This window comes from Mustela nigripes, chromosome 13, assembly GCF_022355385.1.
Source record: "Mustela nigripes isolate SB6536 chromosome 13, MUSNIG.SB6536, whole genome shotgun sequence".
NCBI classification, from domain to species: Eukaryota; Metazoa; Chordata; class Mammalia; order Carnivora; family Mustelidae; genus Mustela; species Mustela nigripes.
In genome coordinates this window covers 11,436,414-11,458,851 of record NC_081569.1, presented here as the reverse complement: position 1 = coordinate 11,458,851, position 22,438 = coordinate 11,436,414, and the positions used below count along the sequence as shown (strand labels likewise).

Sequence of the window (22,438 nt, the reverse complement as noted above, 5' to 3'; positions counted from 1 at the left end):
GCAGGGAGCCTGCTTCTCCCTCTGCCTCTGCCTGCCATTCTGTCTGCCTGTGCTCGCTCTCTCCCCCTCTCTCTCTCTGATAAAGAAATAAAATCTTAAAAAAAAAAAAAATGCGACACCTTCACAACATGAAAACAAATCACTTGAAGATGGCTTCACACCAAATGGAAAGCAGTGTTTCCAACAGGGTGTCGGTGTCTGTGGTATGGTGGAGATGCTTACAACTCAAGCCAAGCCCTTTATTTCCAGAGAAACCAAACAGTGCTTTTCTTTCTTCTTGAATCCGCCATGAGGTAGGTCGCTGGTTAGAAGTACTGAGCTATTAAGGACATGGGTGAAGAATCCAACACTTAAATAAAAGACTACAGTGAGCAGACTAAGGGGAGTTCTTTCAAAGCATCAGAATATAAAATCAGTGATGTCACACGAATAACAAAAAACTGGTCTGATCCCAGGAAAAAGTCAGGCCCAATAATACAATCAGATACACAAACATGGAAACACTGCCCAGTCACCTTGTACAGTTAATTACCTTTCCTCCCCTCAATCAAAGGGCGATCAATTAATTCTGAACTACTTGGACTTTTAAGATCAGAAGACATGGAACTTCTGTTCCAGGTAGTTTAGAGCAGCTTGTAGCGGAATCACACTCCGCCAAGAACAGTAAGAAACGCCACGTAAACAAAACTACCTGTTTAGAGACATAAAAGAACAGCCAGAGCCATCACAACTAGCAGGAGTAAGACTCCAAAGAGCAGAAAAGCTCAGAGAGGTTAAGAGGTCAAGTGACCACCAAAGCCACTGCAGGCGGTGGGGGCGGGGTGTGGAGCTGTGATTCTGAGCACAGATGAGAGGCTGAACATCTGAGCTGCTCCCAGCACAGGACCAGAGACACCAGCGGAGCCTTGCAGGTCCTTCTAGGCTGGAGAGGCATGGCAGAGCTAAGGGGCTCAAACGCACAACCAGTCTTCCCTTAGGACACGTGCTGAGTCTGCAGGAAGCAGAAGGCTAAAAACCCTAAACTGGAAGCCTCAGAACAGCAGAGCAGTCAGGGGCAGTCTCACGGTGCTGAGAAAACCAAGCCTGGAGGTCAAGGCCTGCAAGAGGGAAGAGGGCAGAGAGAGAATGCTACTATAGGCTCTCCGCTGAGCACCCTTAAGAGCTAAGCCCCAGGATGAGGGACCAGAGACAGACTAGATTAGAAGGATCGCCTCCCACTCCATGTGCCCAGGGGAGGGAAGAATGAACCCTCTCCCGGGAAAGGAACATGTGGAGCTTACACAATTTCTACAACATAGTTCCCCCCACCCCAATGTATGTATATATATTTAGAGATTTATTTGGGAGAGCAAGACAGAGCGAACGAGAGAGAGAGAGCACAAACAGGAAGGAGGGGTAGAGGGAGAGGGGCTCCATTCCAGGACCCCGAGATCATGACTTAGCCCAAGGTAGATGCTTGAATAACTGAGCCCCCCAGGCGCCCCACAGGTTCCCCCATTTAATCAAAACTAAGAAGGCATGCCTAAAGACAAGACTGTAGGACTGAAAACCAAGAGAAATAAAACCTACTACAGAAAATGACGCACAGTAACTTAGACCCTAGAGTTAGCAGGTTTAGATTTTTAAATAACTGTAATTCTTATGTTCAAAAAAGAGGAAAAGATGGAGAAAATCAAGTTTTCTTAAAAACTTGAGAATTTTACTGAAAGAATGAAATGTATTTTTCAAAAGAATCAAATGGAAATCCTAAAACCAAAGTTTAGAAAGAAATACACACTTCTTCTGATTATTACAGAATACCTGACCTTCCGTAAAATCCTGTATAATGACTTCTGTATGTTCTATGTACTTCTGGCTTTGATTCTATATGCGGTTTTCCCTTTCTTCTTACTTGTATCTTTAAAACCCATGCTCAGTATTAGCCAGTGAAGCAACAGATGGAGAAATTATTAACTTCCTGCAATCCCCCTCCATTCCCCGCATCGTAAGGTCACTGGTACTGGGTATGTTCTCACGTGTTTCTCTGTGCTCATTCAAACATCCACTATGGAGAACAGCTTGGTGGCTCTTCAAGAAATTGAATTAGAATTACCATATTACCCAGCAATTTCACTACCAGGCATATACCCACAAGACTCTAAAACACACAAGATATTTCACAGCAGTACTATTCACAATAACCAAAAAAAAAAAAAAAAGAAGAAGAAGCAACCCAAACGTCCATCGACCCATGAACGGATAAAGAGACTGTGGTCTGTGTCCATACAGTTCAGCCACAAAAAGGAATGAAGTACTAACAAACATTACAATGTGAATAAACCTTCAAAATACTAGGCCAAGTGAATGAATCAGACACACATATATAGAATGAGTCCAGGAACAGGCAGTGTCCCAAACACAGAAATCCACACGGACAGAATACACACCGGAGGTTGCAGGCAGGGGGCGGGGAGAAACTGCCTCACAGATACGGGATTTCCTTTTGAGCTGATGGAAATGTTTAGGGACTAAGAGAGCAGTGGTGGTTACACACAACACTGTGAATGTAGTAAATGCCACTAAACCAGATAAATAAAATGGTGAACGATGGGGCACCTGGGCGGCTCAGTCAGTTAAGCCCTTGTTGTCCACCCGGGTCATGATCCGGGGCTCCTGGGATCGAGCCCCCGGCGGGCTCCCTGCTCAGTGGGATGCCTGCTGCCCTCCTTCCAACCACCCCGCCCCTGCTCCTGCCTGCTCTCTCCCTCGTGCTCTCTCTCATACTTTCTCTCTCAAATAAATAAATCTTTTTTAAAAACCACAGTATCTATAAAAAAAAGTAAAGTTGGTATTATGTAAATGTCACCTTAAAAAAGCTAAACAGACACATACGGATTCTGTTGTTGTTGTTTTCTCTCCCATTTTTTTTTTATTTCTAAAATCAACTCCTTCTTTTTAATAACTGATAATAATGTACAGAGCACGAACGTCCTACCATTTATCTCATGACACTCCTGTTAGTGGATATCCAAAGTTATTTCCAGCTTTTTGACATTCTAAGACCAGAATGGCAGCCTCCTACATCCTGGTAGATACCAAAAAATAAAAAGCTTCTGTATTTAGATATTTCAGATTAATTTCTGTAAGCACTGCAGCAATTTGCACTCTTCGCAATTTCCATGTATTCCACCCTTTTAATTTTTATTGAGTGAATGGGCAAAAAAATTACTTAGCTTGCTACTGCCTGAATTTACATTTCCCTATGAGTAATGATGGCCACTTGTCACACTGGCCCCTGAATTTCCTCCTGTATGAATTCTCTATTCCTAACCTCTGCCCATTCTTCTATTTGGTTATTCTTTTGTTGTCAGTTTACAAGGGCTCTTTCAGTATTAGCAGTTTTGACCATCTGACTGTCCCATATAATGTAAACTGCTCCTCTCAGCCTATTACTTGTTTGTTTGGCGATGTTCTTCTTCATGCCGGAGTAACGACCAGCCTTCTGGATCTTTACCTCACCCTCCGTCTCACTGAGACAGAAGACAACAAAGTCCTGAAGGAGAATGAAGCACAGGTCCACCTGCTGTCTTCAGAATAGAAAATGATTCTTTTGGCATCTCTTCTTAAAACTCCACTTCATGAGGTGCCTGGGTGGCTCAGTGGGTTAAAGCCTCTGCTTTTGGCTCAGGTCATGATCCCAAGGTCCTGGGATTGAGTCCCAAATCAGGCTCTCTGCTTGGCAGGAGCCTGCTTCCTCCTCTCTCTGCCTGCCTCTCTGCCTACCTGTGATCTCTGTCAAATAAATAAATAAAATCTTAAAAAATAAATAAATAAGTAAAAAACAACAACTCCACTTCATGACCCACCTGCGTTACTGAAGTGTCTCTTGTTGGGGTGATTATAGTTATCTCGTGGGTGTCCGTGCATCTGTGGGCCATGGGAGGCGGGCAAGTGAGGCTTCTGAGGGTGAAGGTTGTGCGGGGTGTGGGACTGAGAGATCAGGGAGTCCCGGCTGGAGCCTGAGGCCTCTGGCCGAAACGGCTTCTTTCCACCAATCACATCATCTTTCTTCTTTTGCTCCTGAGAATAAAAAAGAAACCAAAGCTTCATAATCCCCTAGCTGGCAGAGTTCCCAAGAACAGTACAGGAAAATAAAAAAAGAACAGTACAGAAAGCACCACCTCCAAGTATTCCTCTCTCGCCCCTCGTGGTTTTGGACCTGCCATCTATGACATGCTTATAAACCCTGTTCAGGAACTGCCCTGAGCTCCTGCAGCACGCCAGCCTCTCAGAGCAGCACCTGCTGCCCCAACAAGGAAATCACCCTTTGCTGCCAAGTCCCGTGAGCAGGTGTCACGAACTAACATGTCACTGACATGTTAGTGGTGGAGGTGTTCCATGTTCACAGATGGGCCGTGAGTGGCTGATTTGGGGACGGCCCACACGTCAAGTCAGCAGATCTGGAAAAAGGCATGCTGGCCTCAGGAACACGGCCCCTGCAGAATCAGGGAAGCCACTTATATGCCCATCGCCCCCCGCCCCGTGCCAGAGAAGGGAAGGAACCTCTAGGTACCTTCTCGTGTTTGCTCCCTTACGTGAGCAGTTGGGACGCTACGTACGAAAGCTAGAAGGACACCAATACATATGGCCCAGAAAAGAACAGAGGAAGTACTTTCTGCCTACAACCCTGTTACTTATCAGGAGTCAGGTTTGTAAGCTGCCACAAGATTGGTGAATAAATGACTCCAGGACAGAGAAACACACGGTTAACGACTCCCTGTCAGAGTTTTAATTCGCTTTGGCTCTAATCCGGATGTTGGCTATTTCACCCATCCAGTGTCACTGTTACTTTTCCCAGTAGGGGAGCATGCCGAGACGCTGCACAAGTAACACGGCGTTAGGGCGCACTGTGGGGGACAGGCAGGGCTGTGCTGGGCACCTCCACCCTCCTGCACCTCCCCCTCCATCTGTATTGAGGGCAGAGAACCAAGGACCCTTCTGGCACCAACAGTATCTTCCCCTGACCATCTTCCCAGGAAAAAGAGTAATGAAGGAATTATGTGGAACTGGTTTTTATCGGATTATATAAATTGGATTAAATGTGTATTTTACCTCCTCTTCTTGAGATCTTTTCTTATGAGCCATCTTGTATAACTTATGCAATTTTCGAGCATCAAATTCTGTAAACTTGGAAACAAAAATCCATAGGTTCCTAAAGAAACGTAAAAAATAAAAAACAGCTCTAAGTAAATCACAGAATGCGTTAAATGACTTTCTGTTCTCTTTACTGATGACAAGCTACGGAATTCTGCCACAGAGCCTCACCCAAGTGTAGAAATTAAGTAACAGAAACACTCCTTAAGGTCTGCACTTCATTAACACATCTTTAGATGCCAGTGTTTGAACAGAGTCTGACCAAGGAGTCTGGAGACAAGGGTTCGGGTCTCCTAGTGCAAACCCCTTAATCCACCGGCACCCAGCAAAGTCCTAAAGTCTCCGGGTTCAGCCACACAATCCATCATTACTCCCATCTTCCCAGCTGGGACCTACATACATTCGTGCATCCCCATGTTGCTGTCCCTTCTTCCTTCCCAGCTGTCACCACCAGGATCTCTCATTTCTTTCTGAAAACTCTGCAGTGCCTCCCTGCAATACCACTGCACTCATCCTAGCAAGCATTACCATAGCCAGCAGAGTGACTGACAGAATGGGAGTCTAGAACAAGGAGGCAGCAGTACTCGTGGTGAGCTGGAAAAGGAGTCTCACCTGCTTCCATGCTTTGGAGAGAACAGTTTGACCACAACACGCCCCCCACAGAAACGGGACTGGCTCCCGAAGCCGTACACCTGCTGCACCGTCCAGTCCTTTTTAAGGTCTTCCAGAGTGGGCTTCAGTGGTCTTAACAAACTGCCTCTGAACCCTAAAACCCGCCCAGCCCCCCTCACTGGCCCACTTGTAAGCCTGTGCCAAAGCCTGTGCCAAACCCTGAAAACTCTCTTGTAAGCAAGTCTGCCCAGCTCAAGTACACCTGCCTGCCTCTCAGAAAGGCATCCTCCCGCACTACTCCTCTGCAGGCCCCGCCTCCTTCTCGAACACCTGCCATACCTGGTCTTGCAATGCCCACTTCAGCATGGACAGTGTCTCTGGAATGGGCAAGGACCTTCTTGGGAACAACTGCTAGCTAGGTCTATAGTGCCCCCTCCCCCCCACACACACACATTTCAACAAAGACAGGCGCCAGTGCCCGGCAGAAAGCCTAGCTTCACAGATCTACGTACTAGGATGACCTTCTGTTCTCTTCCGGCAGGGATTAACTTGGCTAGAAAAACAGCCCAGTGGCTAGGCACAGGAAGAAGTTGGTGGCGTGTAAAGAAAAACAAAAATCACATTCTGAAACTTAATTTTCCTGAATGGGTGTGAAGCAGGCTATGGATAGCATCATGACAAAGTTCTCTTAAATCCATTTTTTTCAAAACCAATCCACTGGGATTGGGCTTATTATACCAGCATAATTACATGAACCGTGAAGTACATGAGTTCAAAGTCACTTTGGATTATGGAAAGAGACTAAATGCTACAATTATCTTTGAGAAAGAAATTCCAGTTGTGTTATCCTAAAAAAATCAAAAGTGAGCACATAAATGAGTATATGTGAGCCATGATGTGCCTTACAAATTAAAGTTCTGGATTAAATTGCATTAATACAAATTACTACTAGAGTTCTTCAATTATCAGAGAGAATGGAAAAATCACCGTTCTGGTGGTTTTAATCCTTCTTTCCCCTCGTGTGTCAGTAGAGAACTATTCAAACAGTTATTATTATCAGCCTGAGGTGGGTGAAGTAATGCGACTAGATGACTTTTATTCCTTCCAGGTTTACAGACCAAGTCTTGGTTCTGAGACCAGGCCAACAAAATCAGTCTCCCTGCTGTTCTCTCATAAAATGGTGACCTCATCCTACCTATTCAAAAGGCTGGGCTCAGTGGAATGGCCTATTGCAGGAAAAAGAAACTGAAGCCTGTGGGTACAAAAGATGGTTTTTATCAGGGGGTGGGGGGGAACTCATTAGGTGGCTGTGTCACCTTTTATAAAACAGAACCAGAACCGCCCCCCCCACACACACACTGCCAAATCGCACCAGGCAGTCTGAGGCTGCGGTCACTTACCTTCTCCAGAGTTTGATGTGCTCCTGGTCTGAATAGGCTTTAAGGCACTCGGCTATCCGGTCTCCGATCTTCAGCAGGCAGTTTCGGGTGTGCTCTAGCTGTTCCTGCACATTGAGCCCCTTGTCGGGTTTGTCCAGCTGCTTCAGAGCCTTTTTCACTGGCCTCATCCGCTCTTTGCACTGGAACAGGACAACAGAGTAGAGACATAAAACACCTGCAGCAAAGACCTCTTGTCTTTGTTCCCTGGGCCGTGAATGCCCAGAGAAAACCCGGCTATCCCTCGTGCCATCGCACCCCTGGAGGACGAACGGGTTAAAGCCCTGGGAGCAAGTGTAGCTGTCAAGTCGGGGAAACCCGAGGTGCAGGTCCCAACAGCATCTCTCGGAGTTTTGGCTTTATCACCTCTCAGAGTGATGATTTCTATATCTTCCTTTTATTATAGCTCAAAATGCTGTTTCCTCATCTACAAGAGGGGTATGATAAAGCCTCAGAAGGCCATTATGAAGATAAAATGAGAAGCAAGATTAGAGGCCTAACCCAGTAATGTCCCACCGCCAGATAACCTATCTAAAACGGCAGGACAGAAAAGTTATAAGTACTTTGGGCTTGCAAAAAACTATGGAGAAGGCTTGCAGATAGAGATGGTGAGCTGAACACAAGAGTCGTCATCTCTCCTGCCCAACTCCACCGAACAACAGCAAAGGGAGTGTTTCAAAAAGAGGCCCACAAAGAAGGGAAAATGAAAGAGAAAACAAGAGCAACAAAATACTGGCAGCAAGGGAAATGACTTAAGGGACCTGCATGAGAACCAGCTGGTTTATACTACCTGAGGAATATAACCTCAGGCAGTATAACCTAAGGAGAGCTAGGTACCTCTGGTTAAAACTAAGGAGTGGTTATTTCAACAATGCACAGAAGTAGCAAATACCCAGATTCACAAAAGATACCTAAATTTCCAACTGTGCCCAGCAAAAGAGGTTATTCTCTGGAGAAGATAAAGGAGAGGTCTGAGAACTGGGCTGTGCACGGAAACAGGAGCATATGAGCGGACACACACCAGAGGAGCCAGCACAGGGCCTTCTGCCTCCCAGGGAGACTCCAGAATGAGAAGAGCCAGGCCTACACCCTTCACTCAGGGGACTGGAGGGTCCTCGTCCACGAAATCTGACCAGCTAAGACAAGGAACTCCCCACTGCAAGTCTTCCAGTGAAGCAGCCCAGCCATATCACCAGTGAGCATTGGAAGTCGTCCATCCACCAAGCCCCACCCCCACGCTCAGAGCTTCTAGCCAGATGATTAGTCCCCTGCTCCCAAGTGTGTATGCAGACAACCAATGATTACAAATCAACGGAAACAAACATCTAACATGGATGATGGAAAACAAGTTTAAGGAAAATATAAAAAACATTCAGAGAACCATGGGCAGGGGGAAGATCTTGGATATAAAACATGACAACAGAAGTAAAAAGCTTAAAAGAAATACTCATGTGAGATAAAGTGGGGGTAAATCTCCTAGAAAGTAGAATTTTTTTTTTTTTTAAGATTTTATTTATTTGACAGAAAGAGACAGAGAGAGAGAGAGGGAACACAAGCAGGAGGAGTGGGCGAGGGAGAAGCAGGCTCTCTGCTGAGCAGGGAACCCAATGTGGGGCTCAATCCCAAGACCCTGGGATCATGACCTGAGCCGAAAGCAGATGCTTAGCAACTGAGCCACCCCGGCGCCCCTAGAATGCCGAATTTAAAAGACAGAAATTTAAAAAAAAGGTAGTAATATTAGGGACCCCTCCCAGAGTCCAGTTTCCCAAAACAAAAAGTTCTGTAAAGATAAAACTAAGAATCAGGAGGAAATCACCACAAAATAATTCAAGAAAACGCTTCAGACCCATAGAGCATGGTTGTCAACTATGAGGCATCTGGTACAACAAACTACTAAGGCACACGAGCACAAAATTTCAGAACAAAGAAAACCCTACAAACTTCCATCACTCTGCGATAATTCTGTTTACTTTATGGAGTTCTACCTCAATTTTCAAGAAGTCTACAAAAGAAGAAGATTTACCATAACCTGGAAGGTGTCCATGATGACTCTAACGGGTAAGAAAGACATCAGTATCATGATCGTATAAAGGACTGCTATAGGAAAGGTATGAACAATTACCCCCAAACAGGCAAAGAATACAAAGAATACAATCCACTACAAACACGAATGCCTCACAGACATGAAAACAAACACCCACTGATCAATACTTCATACCCCTCAGAGGTTGGCAAAAATTAAAAAGTCAGAAATGACCAAGTGTTTCTGTGACTGGGAGGCCACCAGAACTCGGGTTCCCTGTTAGGAGTCTGTATAAATCTCCGTAAGAGCTGGAAGGGGTAGTTGTTCACAGGACGGACTGAAGTGACTAAAGTGCGCGCCCAAGGAAACACCCAGAGCTCTGCGCAAGCTGTACAGTCTAGGGAAGCACTTACATGTGTAAATGAAAATATTTATTTATCTGACAGACAGAGATCACAAGTAGGCAGAGAGGCAGGCAGGGAGACAGGAAGAAGCAGGCTTCCCACTGATCAGAGAGTCCGATGCGGGGCTCGATCCCAGGACCCTGAGACCATGACCTGAGCCGAAGGCAGAGGCTTTAATGCACTGAGCCACCCAGGCGCCCCCTAAATGAAAATATTTACAAGAACCTTGCTGCTGTCTGTGTTTGGTAATAAACCTTTGGAAAATCCCGAGGTTCATCTACACGAGAAACAATGAATTGTGGAAGTCATGATATAAAATAATATGAAAGGGTTTTTTTTTTTAGTTTTTAATTTTTATTTTTAAGTAAGCTCTAAGCCCAGTGTGGGGCCTGAACTCACAACTCGGAGATCAAGAGTCGTGTGCTCTACACCAAGTGAGCCAGGCAGGTGCCGCTGAAACAGGTTTAAATTACCAACATAGGTCAACCTCAAAAACAGAGATGCTGCAGAGGAAAATCAAGTTATAGGATATACACAGTGTAGCATTTTTATAAAGTCTTTCAACAAGCAAAGCAAAACTATTTGTCGTGTAGGGACACAAAGGCGGCCGTGCAGTAGACGGGTCAAAAACCCAGGTGCTTGTGCCAAACTCTCGGGTCAAATCTTGGCTCTCCATCTTAACTATTAACAAATAGCTTCTGTGACTCTCCCTTTTTTAAAAAAAGATTTTATTTTTATTTACTTATTTTTTGAGAGAGAGAGAGAGACAGACAGACAGCACACCATGAGTGGGGAGCTGGAGGAGAGGAGAAGGGAGAGAGAGAACCTCAAGCAGACTCCCAGCTGAGCAGGGAGCCCAACTCGGGGCTCAAACCCACAACCCTGAGATCATGACCTGAGCCAAGGCCAGGAGTTGGATGCTTAACCGACTGAGTGAGTCACCCAGGTGTCCCTAAATATTTTATCTTTAAGTAAACTCCACACCCAACGTGGGGCTCAAACTCACAATCCCAACATCAAGAGTGAGGCTCTAATAAGTAAGCCAGCCAGGTGACCCTCTTCACCTTATTTTTTAGTAAGTAAAATGGAGAGAATTAGCTATCCCAAAGGATTGTTGTGGAGAAAAAAGACATAAAGGCACAAACAGTGCCTGGCTGTGTGAGTCCTTATTGTCTTCACAGACAAACAGAAATCATAAAATGCTAAAAACCAAGCACAGGAACAGTACCGAGATCTAAAACTACTACCCTTACTTTTGGGGAGGTAAAAAGAGACAAGTGTGGGTTTAGAGTGAGAAACACCAGGGGCTTCAACTTAACTCTTGAGTCTTAAAAACACATTTGACAAGGCTTCGTGGTACTTGTTATCAATGTCTATTAAATTTCTTAAATTTTTCTACATTTTTCAAGACTTCAGAATATTTAAACATGACAAAAAGAGCCAATAAGTGAAAGCATTTTTAAAAAATAAATGGTTAGATTAGAAGCATTAGGTTAGGATTTTCCCTTATAAATACTGGACTAAGGGGTGCCTGCGTGGCTCAGTCATTAAGTATCTGCCTTCGGCTCAGGTACAGGGTCCTGGGATCGAACCCCCCACCCCCACCCCCACATCTGGCTCCCTGCTCAGTGGGAAGCCTGATTCTCCCTCTCCCCCTGCTTGTGTTCCCTCTCTCACTGTCTCTGTCTCTGACTCTGTCTCTCTATCAAATAACTAAATAAAATCTTTAAAATAAATACATACATACATACTGGACTAAAGAAAAACCAGGAAACAGATCAGCTCAAAAGGCTGGTTGTACAATGAATTTATTCAGTCAGTTTATGCATTTACTGACATTCCTTTCTCTTTAGAAATACTTCTAACACCCAGATGTACTTTAACATAAGAATCGCTACTTGCTGTCAGACAGCAAAACACAGAACAGTACAGAGAATTAAGAAAAATGAGTTAAGGACAAAGAAAAAATATATGTGTGTGTACAGATTTTTGAGAACACAGAGAAAGGAGCAATGAGAGAGACAACTACCTTACAGGGTGAGGTCAATATTCTATCCTTTGCTGCTATGCAGCAGGAGTATTTTGAGATTTAGAAGATAAGATTCTCTCTGAGACTGAATTAACTGTTCAAGGGAGCTGTGATTTGTGGAAGGTTGGGCAGAGGAGGCGGGAGGAATCGTGGAGCATGGCACAGTGAAGACCATGCAGCTCCAGTGAGGGGCTAAGGTCCCTGAGGACACGCTGGCGTGTTTCCGTTCCCACTCGAACCCTGGCCCATGCGCTCCCCTCCCCATCACATTGCCTATCCCATATGAGGAAAGAGACCGTGTCCTGGGTATGTCTTAGCCCCGAGCACCACAGTGTGGCAGCATGGAGGACACACCACACTCACGCTCACCACTGCTCTCACTCACCCAGCCAGAACCCTGACCTTGTCCTCATGTGATGTCCCCTGGTTCTCGCCACACTAGCCAAAGTGGCCTTCTGTGACCTCACTGCAGCACCGGTGGTCCTGCCACACGGCCTTTACGCTTGGCGCTGCCTTGCCTTGACATGTTCTTTCTTCCCCTCACCTTTTACGACCTTTCCCTCTTCCTTCAGAACGCAGTTCAAGCATCGCCACCCGAAGCATGCCTTCCCAATAGCCCCTGCCTGGTCAATCCTCTTCTTACAGGATCTTTAGAGCCATCTGCTAAAGAAACCCCCCTGCCCATCACAGAAGCACGAGCACGACCCGTGTGGCTATCTATCTCCCCTACTCAAATGTGAAGTCAGCGGCAAGAGAAGCAATTCTCTTTGCAACATGGTCGATGACTCCGGGGTTGGCACAAGAAAGTATTCAGTGAACACCTCTGTTTCCCAAATGCCTCTAAAGGCCCCTGCAGCCTTTCTCTTTTTTAATGAAGATTTTATTTATTTGTTTGTTTGTTTGTTTATATGAGAGAGGGGGAGAGAGCCCGTACACACATGGGGCGGTGGGGGGTGGGGGAGAGAAAGGAAAGAATCTCATAGGCTCTACCCTCAGTACAGAGCCCAACACGGGGCTCGGTCCCACAAACCTGAGATCCCCACCTGAGCCAAAACCAAGAGTCTGATGCTTAACCAACTGAGCCACCCCCACCCACCCCCTACCACAGCCTTTCTGACTGGGAGCACAAGACAGGAAATCGATTCCCCAAACTTCTTTCTCACCACAGGGTACGAAAACCTCTTCCTGCCTGCCTATCCCAGAGCAAAAGGTCTTTAGATAGCAGAAGCCATGTGTTCCACAGTAACATACTACAGCTCGGCCAGCGGAGGCCGTGTGGCTGGCCCTGGGGAAGGCAGAACCACAGCAGGCGCTGTGGCCGCACACACCGGCACCCCTCAATTTCCAGACTTACTATGCTGAATGTCTCCTGGTCCAGATCATCATCCTCATCCTCTCCAATGGGGACAGGCTCACTTCCTGCTGTAATATGGACAGGACCCTGAGATCGCTTCGATTTACTTGAAGATTTGGCATCACCACCTTTAGGCTTTTGAAAAAGAGTTACAAGGAGTCATTGTCACTGGTGCAATCCTGCCTTGTAAGCTGGACATCTTAGCTATGTCACACCACTCCAGAGGGCCCATGTGACAGGCTCAGTTTACAAAAATGGTAAAATAAAGTCTTCTGAAACATCACGTAATCAAATCTACATGTTTAATGAATGGCTTAATCGTACATCATTTCCACTTCTGACTCCAAACACACCCAATTAAAACTTCAGCTTCAGGACAATGCTATTTTGGCTTCTATTCCCTCATCCATAAAATGTACAAAAACATCATCAACAGGCAGTGGTTATAAACTGGCAGGACTCTTGTATTCTATTATGTAGCATCTTTTATTAACAGCCTATAATCATACACTTTGACCTAGGAATCTGTTTTAACTACGATGCTGTAAATGATTGAAATGTACATGAATCTGGATACAGAAGGATGGAGATACATACATGTACGATGAACATTTAAAAAAATATTACTATGCTTTGTTTACAATTGTGTAAAATATAGTAAAAGCATAAAAACATGGATAGGAAGATTTCAAACCATGGGAGGAAAAAAGAGTTAGGCAGAGTAAGGAAATCAGGAAAGAAGAATATGGGGGAGCAGGAGGGGGGTGCTTCAATACTCTTGGTAAGATGTGCACAAAACACAAAATACACCAGCCCAACAAAATGCGCCTAGAGTAAATGTGGAAGAATGCTGGCCACAGTTCTACCTTGGGTGGTGGGTAAGCAGATGTCTGTTAAATGGCTCCCTGTGCTTTTATTTTGGAAATATTTCACTCTAAAAAAAGAGTATCTTTCTGTGGGAGCAGAAATGCAAAGGCATCTGGCACAGCACGTTTCCTAACTTAAGAAATTGGAAGTGATTTCAATATGCGAAGTCTATACTGCTCCCAAGGTGTTATAATCAAATAGAATCTTTATCTATTTGAAGTGATTTTAACATTTACCTATTCATGGGGAAAGTTGTTTCTGATGTACTGCTTGCAGGGGGCAGGGGGCAGAAAGGGCTACCCAAAGTCTGATCTGATCCTCTTTTTATACTTGTACATACACATATAAGCAAAAATTCTGAAGATGAGGAAATCTATTAGAGATTATCAGTGAATGGCAGAATTATAGATGTTACTTGTTTCTATGTTTTAATGACTAAGGGTTAACTGAAAAATAATTTCATCAGAAGCCAGCAAGCACACTCCCAACACCCTACCAGAAATCTGGTTTGCAGTTACCCTCACAGAAGTCCATAAGTGAATATTATATAACAGCATCCATTTCTACTCCAAAAGCTTCTCTTGATATATTTGGGTTGACTCCTCTACTTCTCAAATATTCAAATTCATCTGTGTATTGTCTCTTCTACCATGTATGTGAGAACATATTTGACATCATTACCTGTAAATGCAGCTTTCTCTCACCTGTCCTATCTCATCAAAAATTCCCCTCTGAAACATGTAATAAGAGATCAACTAAAGGCCGTTTATAGTTTAAAAAAACAAAAACAAAAACAAAAAACTCCCCAACTGCACATTTCCCTCTCTGTGAGAGGCGGTGCGGGCATCCCTCTGACAGCCCCGTCCTTCCTTCTTCGATGGACCCTCAAAGAGACGATTATTTCAGGGTGCTCAAGCCCCACTCTGTCTAAATTCTAGAAGAAATTTCAGATACTATGGGTATCTCAGTAAGCAATTACCTTCTCTTTCTTATCTTTTGACTTCTTCCTTTCCTTGTCCCCTTCTTTGTCCTTCCTAGAACTCATTTGTTTCTCCTTGTTCTCCTTGTTCTCTTTCTTCTTCTGTTTCTTTTTCATTGGACTTTTCTCTAAGCCATCATCCTAGAAAACAAACAGGGCTGTGAGCTTTTGCCACAAACTTGAGATCTGCTCATCTGCTTTCTGGAGAGAGGAGCGCTGTCCGCAACGGTTCATCACCGCATCTACACTTACTTAGAGCTTGTTTTCCAGCACACACACCCTACGGCACTCACTCACACAAGGCTAAGCTTTCTGGTAATAACCGGGTAAGGCTGCAGCCACAGGTGCTCTGCAACTCACGTCCTCTCTTCAATTCTCAGAGCAACCCTTCAACCATAAGCATTATCATTCCCGTTCCACAGATGGAGAAAACTGAGGACCAGAGATATTACAGACCCATCACCTAACCGTCACGGTAATAACCATCGGTAGTAACCGTCACGGTTGCTACGACTTTTTGAACTCGTGTGTCCATGACGAATTCATGCCAGTTTCAGTCCCCACTGCCGATGCTCTTGGAGCTAATCTCAAAGTATCATCACACTTGAAGGGCAACAACATAAAATCCCCTAAAGCTGTCACTCACTGAAACAACACACTGAATGCTACCGATTTTTCACTTTGCTCAAACCAGAGGTCACGGACTGGCAGGCCGTGGGCCAACCTGACCCACCGATGTGTTCTGCTGGCCCATAATGAACTGAACTGCAGCGGCGCGAGGCCCCTGGTAAGCTGGAGTCCCCACAACCACTCCCTACCTTTTTCAACCACGGGGCTAGGTGTCACGGGTCATTTATCATTACACCTCGCAGAGTTCCCGTCACTGACTTCCATTACCTATGGACCCGTGACGGCTGGCTTGAATGAACAAATCACTCTCTCACAGGGGAAGCAGAGACATATATATTCTATTTTCACTTTACTAACTCTTTGTGTAAACCAAACACATTCTGAATGGTTTTATACCAGCCGGCATAATACATGTAGCCTAAAAGAACCCTCAACTGGAATTTAGCCACGTACCTTTACTTCTCCCTCTTCCGACGGATTGTCTGAATGTCTAGGAGATGAAAACTCAACCCCATGCTCATCTTTCAGCCTGGGTTCTTTGTTTTCCTTCTTTACTCGAGGCTTCCGCTTCTTTAATTTGGCCTGGAAAGGAGAAAAAATGACGATGAAAACCACAAACCTCAGGAAGCATGACCAAGTAACATTAGGACTCTGCAGAGCAGTAGCAGCCCAACTCAAATGAGAAAGCTCAGAGGCGGCTCAAAGGAGCGTAACCACTTCTACCTGGGGGAGAAAAAGGAAAACAGTAATGTACCGTACATGTCCCTACACTGCAGAAAAGCATGCCTATCCTTGAAACTGTTGCCAGTGTGCAGCATTCATGCTCAAGACAGAATTCAAAGGAAGGAAAAGCACATTTGTGCACAAAGATACAAATAAATCTATGAGACATAAAAACAACATTTAAAAATCTAGACTTACACTCTACCTAAAAATGAAGGTGAAGAATAAAATGCTCTCAATCCACTGAAATATGATACAGAGATCTAAAACAAATACAAACATGATCTAATCTGTCCCTCCAGAACCTAACGTATAATTCGTACTCAACGTGCTATCTGGAGAATGGCCCTACTTATGACTAGGTATGGGATTAGGGAGACATTTCCCCCTAAAATTTGTTTTGTTTCTAATATAAGGAAATTTATGTAAACGGCTGAGTTCTAGGAGCACTGAGCACACACACCCCACCAAGACTGTGAGCGCCAGATGTAACATTTCACTGTGATTTTTCTCATCCTTCTAGGCCTGATTTTGAAATGAAAAATTGGGGAAATAAATAGAGATAAGGTTCGGATGAGCTCATTAGCAAGTTCGCTGGTATTCTGTACTGAGTAAACAAGACAGTCACAACTGAAGGCCAGTTTCCGAAGGAACCGTGGACTCTAACTATCCAACGTCACCTCTGGGATCCATGATTACAAGCAGCCCAGGGTCAGCCGTACCAGGTAAAGCTGGTGGTAGCCATACAGTAACCAGAACCATGTTCCAGAATTGAGGAAGCAGCACAAGGAAGTGGCAGTGCATCTCTGGACCAAAGGCCCTGGCAGAGGCAAGGACTATTTTGAGGCAAAACGGGAGGAGAATGGGCTTGTAAAGAAAGAAGTTGCCAAGATGTCCAGGGCAATTATCGAATGAACATTTCTATTATCAACAACCAAACCATCATGACTGGAAGCTCAAAAACAACACCTGCCCGTGGAAGGTACCATGCAGTGCAGCGCCCAGAAAGCGCAACGTCCCTTGTCCTACCTAACTCTGCAGGGCTGGAGCCTCGAGCCTCTGCAGGGTGCCCGCCCGGCAGCCGCGCTCACCTCTTCCCCGCTCGTCACGGCCCCCTTCTTCTCCAGACTTTTCCTGAGCAACTTGAGCAAGTAGTCCGCTCGGGTCTGCAGCTGCTTCCCCTGAGGCTTTTTATCTGTCTCCACGGGCAGAATCTTCAACAGGAAAGGAAGAGAAGCACCCGCCACCACCCATGTCCCGGTTAGTGGATCTGGATTCACAGAGACAATGAAGAAGTGCGCAGTCCTTTCCCTCCCCAACCACCCGAAAGACAGATAAAGCCTCAGATCCTATCTCAATGTCCATGGCTCCCAGTCACTGAAAATCCCTCATGAGCCGTTCTCATTTTACAAAATGGGATGGAGAAATCCAGCTCTCCCACTGGCTCCTACCTGTGCTGTTAACAGGGTAGAACAACTCAGGTAGGAGGGGCTTGTTGGCTTCATCTGCTAGAGCATCCCAGCCGTCGTGGATTTCCTCCTTCCAGGAGCAGGGAATCCCTGGAGCTAGGTTAAAGCTTCGTTTTAGATTGAAAATGCTTCTTAGAGCATTGCCGGAGAGCACTGAGCTATGCCAGGACGTGATCCGTCCCTGCTGCCCCAGCTGGACCTCTCAGGCCAGACTGGATTTGGTCTCCGCGCTCACGGCGGGGTGCTGTCACCCTCTGAGAACAATTCACACATGGGATGAGCATTGTTTGACGTGCCAGGGAAAGCCCTGCTAGGAGCGCGTCCTACTAAAATTTGAGCCAGTCAGCTTTCCCTGCTTACAGCTCTGAGCACGGCCTTCCTACCGGGTAGCCTGATTCACAACGGACAGGGTGGGAGGCTCAGTTTGTGGGAGAAGTACGGCCAATGTTGAATTCCACTACAAAAAATACCAAGGTGTGGCTCCTTCTCTGTGAGGAGAACTGGAACATGGAGACTTCAAAAACGGTTTTAAACAAGAGGCCAACACTTAAGGCCGAGGACTCCTTGTATTTTCAATCAATGATCTTACCCTGGTATTTGTTGTAATGAGATTGGACATATAGAATTAAAATTTTAAGATTTCTCCTGTGATTTCCCCAAAATGTCACCTGGCTATTATCTTCATCTAACAGTACCACAGTCCACGAAAGAAGGTAATATTCCCCAAAACAAAGAAATCCCAGGAATGTATTACTGTACTAATTTCCAATCTGATCCCCCAACCCCCAGAAAATAGTAAAAAATAAGTTATCCATATAAAAATATTGTATATAACAAATCCTCTGGAAATCTCCAGCATCACACATTTACTTACTTTGTCAGTTAACTTAAGCTCTGGGTCCGTCTTAATTAGCTCCCAGTTTCCATAGCCATGTTCATAAATTCCCAGCAGGAGTCGCGAATCATCCTCCACCCCCCACTCCACATCAAAATGTGCAGCTTTCACTCGACAGGTTAAGCAGTATCTAAAGGAATTTCAAAACCAGGAGGACATGAGAGGAGGGGCCTTTCGAACTTGGAAATGAACACAAATGATCATGGACAAACTCTCCTAATGTGTTACACAAAAGACAATGAGAACACTATGTAACAACACACAACTACAACTTCAGCTCTTTCTTACAGCACAACCACTCACGCGTGTGCCCAGAATAGACTCACTTTTTTTTTTCTTCGGGGTCCACAGGGATCGATTTGTGCAGCATCTCAAACTCTTCCTCATGTTGTATAATGGATTTCACATTAACCTGGACCCCCGATATTTTGATTGTTGGGCCTCTCTTTTTCCCTGGTCCTTTCCCTAAAGGATACCAATTTCACATCCATTAAGTGAGAATGTGCTGAGTTCCATAGAAAACATTATCAGCAAACACTGAAATGCTTACTCACTCGATATAGATCTCTGACTTATTTTGTTAGTTCAAAGATGTAACCTAAAGTCAAAAAGTTTCTCAATTAACTTTCATAAAATAATCTCTAACAAGGGCGCCTGGGTGGCTCAGATGATTAAGTCTCTGCCTTTGGCTGAGATCATGATCCCAGGGTCCTGGGATTGAGTCCTGCATCGGGCTCCCTGCTCATCCTGCTTCTCCCTCTCCCTCTGCTGCTCCCCATGCTTGTGTTCTCTCTAATAAATAAGTAAAATCTTTAAAAATAATAGTAATAATAATCACTAAACAATTCAGCTTTTGAAGATTCAGGATTTTTTTTAATCCATGGGTATTTATAATTCTATTTCAATCTTCCTATTTTAACTTTGGTTCCAAAATTGAAAGTAAAGGAGATTCTGAAGGATTAGTAGTAATACTTTTGTTTTTTCTTTTGTTTTCTAACTATCCTATTAGCAGAGTTCAAGAAACTCAAGTATTTTCAAGATGATTTTCTCTATTAAAAAATAGGAGATAAAGTTAATACCATTTGAAATGATGAACAAAAGGTGTCATGCAAATATTTCTTTAGCCCTAATGACTAATTAAAATAATCCTCGAATTAAAAATAAAACCCAGTCAACTCTAGCCAGATGTTGGCAAGATGATGGCACAAGATAATGACACCTGTTTGTGAGAGGAAAGATGGCTCACAGCCTGAGAAAATATTTTTTTTAACATTCAAGTTGATAAAACGAAGCTGAAATTATAAATATTTAGATATTCTTCTGTACTCCTCTAGAATTCAGTTGCAAATGCTATTCCCAATGTATTCTGAAGACAGTTGGAACAGAATGTGTGAAAATGGGAAAGGCACTTCTCCAAAAATCAGAAATCTGAGATTTATTTCCAAATCTGCACCAACTACCCTTTGCTCCCTTCTCTCTAACTCCTAGTTATTGACCTCTCTGTGTCTCAGTTTCCTCATCTGTAAAATAAAAGGACTGCAACAGAAATATAGGCAAAGGTAAAGAGATAATTCAGAGAAGGAAAAATAAATGATTCCTAAACATTTGAAAAATACTTGACCTCCCTCGTGATCAGAGAAATGCAAACTAAGTATATACACATAGCATTTCTAACCTATCATGCTGAAAAACTCAAAAATTTGAAAACATTACACTGATGAGACCAAAAGGAAAACAGACCCCCTCATGCAATGCCTGGTGGGAGAGCACAGTGCAAGCTGGCATGCATACGAAATTATTTACCACAACACTAAAGCAAAAGGTTATATAACTGATGTCCCTTAACATACAGTCTATCCACCATGGATTATGCATGTCTTTAAAAAAAAAAAAAAATGAGGCAGTGGGGAAAAGAATAACCATTTTTTTTTTTTTAAGATTTTATTTATTTGACAGAGAAAGATCACAGGTAGGCAGAGAGGCAGGCAGGGGGGGGGGGGGAAGCAGGCTCCCTGCTGAGCAGAGAGCCTTATGTGGGGCTCGATCCCAGGACCCTGAGACCACAATGGGAGCCAAAGAAAGAGGCTTTAACCCACTGAGCCATCCAAGACTAACCATTTTTAATGGCACTGAAACATATAATCACCATAAAGAAAAATAAGTAAAACTCAATACACCAGGAAGAACTCCAAGTGGATCAGAGATATAGAAGTAAATGAAATCACAAAAGCACAAGAGGAGAAAAATTAACAGTGAATTCCTGTTGATACTGGGAGTAGAGGCAATGTTAACAGACTCAAAATCTAAACAACACAATCAGGGAAAAGACTGATACATTTAATTGTATAAAAAATTTGTTTTTCTTAAAATGCCCTAAGCTAAGTAGAAAGACAAATCACAAAGTATAGGAGAAAACCAGCAACCTTAATTAGAAAAAGAAATCCTAAAAATTAAGAAAATGGACAGAAGAGAAAACGAGTGGTTCACAAATGGCTCTTAGAAAACACAACCCACCTCATTAAAAACAAGACACCATTTCTCACCACCAATTCTCACCAATCAGTTTGGCAAAACCCAACCATCTGACAATACCCTCTATTTGTGAGGCTTATAAACAAGTACCAGTATCCATTGCTGGTGGCAATATAAATTATGGTATCAGACTGCTGGAAAATTTGGTAAAATCCAACCAAGTCATGCTTCCCCAGGACCCAGCAGTGCCACCTCCAGAAACCTATCCAGAAGACATGCTCGTAGAGATACAAACAGCATATCCATTAGACTCCGAGTTTACTACAGCTGTCTTTTTAATAGCCAAAGACTAAAAAAAACCCAAATATTCATTACTCAGGAACAAGAAAGTCTGAATTAACATCTACCCAAGTGGTGGAACACTGAAATTATAAAAGGAAAGAAAGAGGATGTTTACACGATAGGCAGTCCTCTCCACAAGTGAAGTATGCAGGTGAAGAACACAATAGGCGGTATGCTATCTTCTGTAGAAGAGGGACACACGCACCGAAATTCTCACAAAGACACAGTGGGAAGATAAAGCCAAAATTAATAAAAATGGTGAAAGCAGGACTCGGGCCGGGGAGGGGCAGGGGGCCATGCTGGCCCAAGAGAGTCTTAAAATGTTTCAGAGTTAAGTCAAATGTGAAATGCTTCAGAGTTGAGTCAAAATGAGAAAGCAATCCCTAAAAACTTAAAAATAACTGAAAATTAAAGAGGATGCATTATCTATTAAGTTAGTGGCCTAAATACACAAAGAAAAGTCTTCTAATAACGTTAAAACATGGTATTTTAACCGCACAGAGCTAGTAGGATGTATTGCTAAAGATCCCCCCCCAAAAAGAAGAGGCAAAAAAAAAATTCAAACCCTGAGAAGTTTAGATTGGCACTAATATTTAGAAACATGTCTAATGTAGGATAGGACAAATACATAATTATGTAAGCATTTTTAGGAACAAAAATTTTCCACTTAAAAGAGCTATCAACAATCTTCCATCTGAGAGGGGGGCCCAAGTGGTTCAATCAGTTAAGAATCTTCCTTCATCTCAGAGGGAGGAGTCAACATGGCGGAGAAGTAGCAGGCTGAGACTACTTCAGCTAGCCGGAGATCAGCTAGATAGCTTATCTAAAGATTGCAAACACCTGCAAATCCATCAGCAGATCGAAGAGAAGAAGAACAGCAATTCCGGAAACAGAAAAACAACCACTTTCTGAAAGGTAGGACCAGCAGAGAAGTGAATCCAAAGCGACGGGAAGATAGACCCCGGGGGGAGGGGCCGGCTCACGGCAAGCGGCGGAGCAACCGCGCACAAAACCAGGACTTTTAAAAGTCTGTTCCGCTGAGGGACATCGCTCCAGAGGCTACCCGGGGA

At 44.1% G+C, this 22,438-nt stretch overlaps 1 protein-coding gene across 2 annotated transcripts in view; it reads right to left on the bottom strand.

The window, feature by feature from the left end:
• The window catches only part of CHD2 (chromodomain helicase DNA binding protein 2), a 121,486-nt gene that overhangs the window by 9,831 nt on the left and 89,217 nt on the right, over positions 1–22,438 (bottom strand). For both annotated transcript variants that reach the window (XM_059371630.1, XM_059371631.1), the window contains 9 exons: positions 18,881–19,019; positions 18,534–18,684; positions 17,282–17,404; positions 15,921–16,049; positions 14,838–14,978; positions 12,992–13,126; positions 7,146–7,324; positions 5,092–5,191; positions 3,846–4,059 (listed from right to left, as the gene is read on the bottom strand). In XM_059371630.1, coding sequence (XP_059227613.1) covers positions 3,846–4,059; positions 5,092–5,191; positions 7,146–7,324; positions 12,992–13,126; positions 14,838–14,978; positions 15,921–16,049; positions 17,282–17,404; positions 18,534–18,684; positions 18,881–19,019 — 1,311 coding nt within the window. The remainder of the gene's footprint in view (positions 1–3,845; positions 4,060–5,091; positions 5,192–7,145; positions 7,325–12,991; positions 13,127–14,837; positions 14,979–15,920; positions 16,050–17,281; positions 17,405–18,533; positions 18,685–18,880; positions 19,020–22,438) is intronic.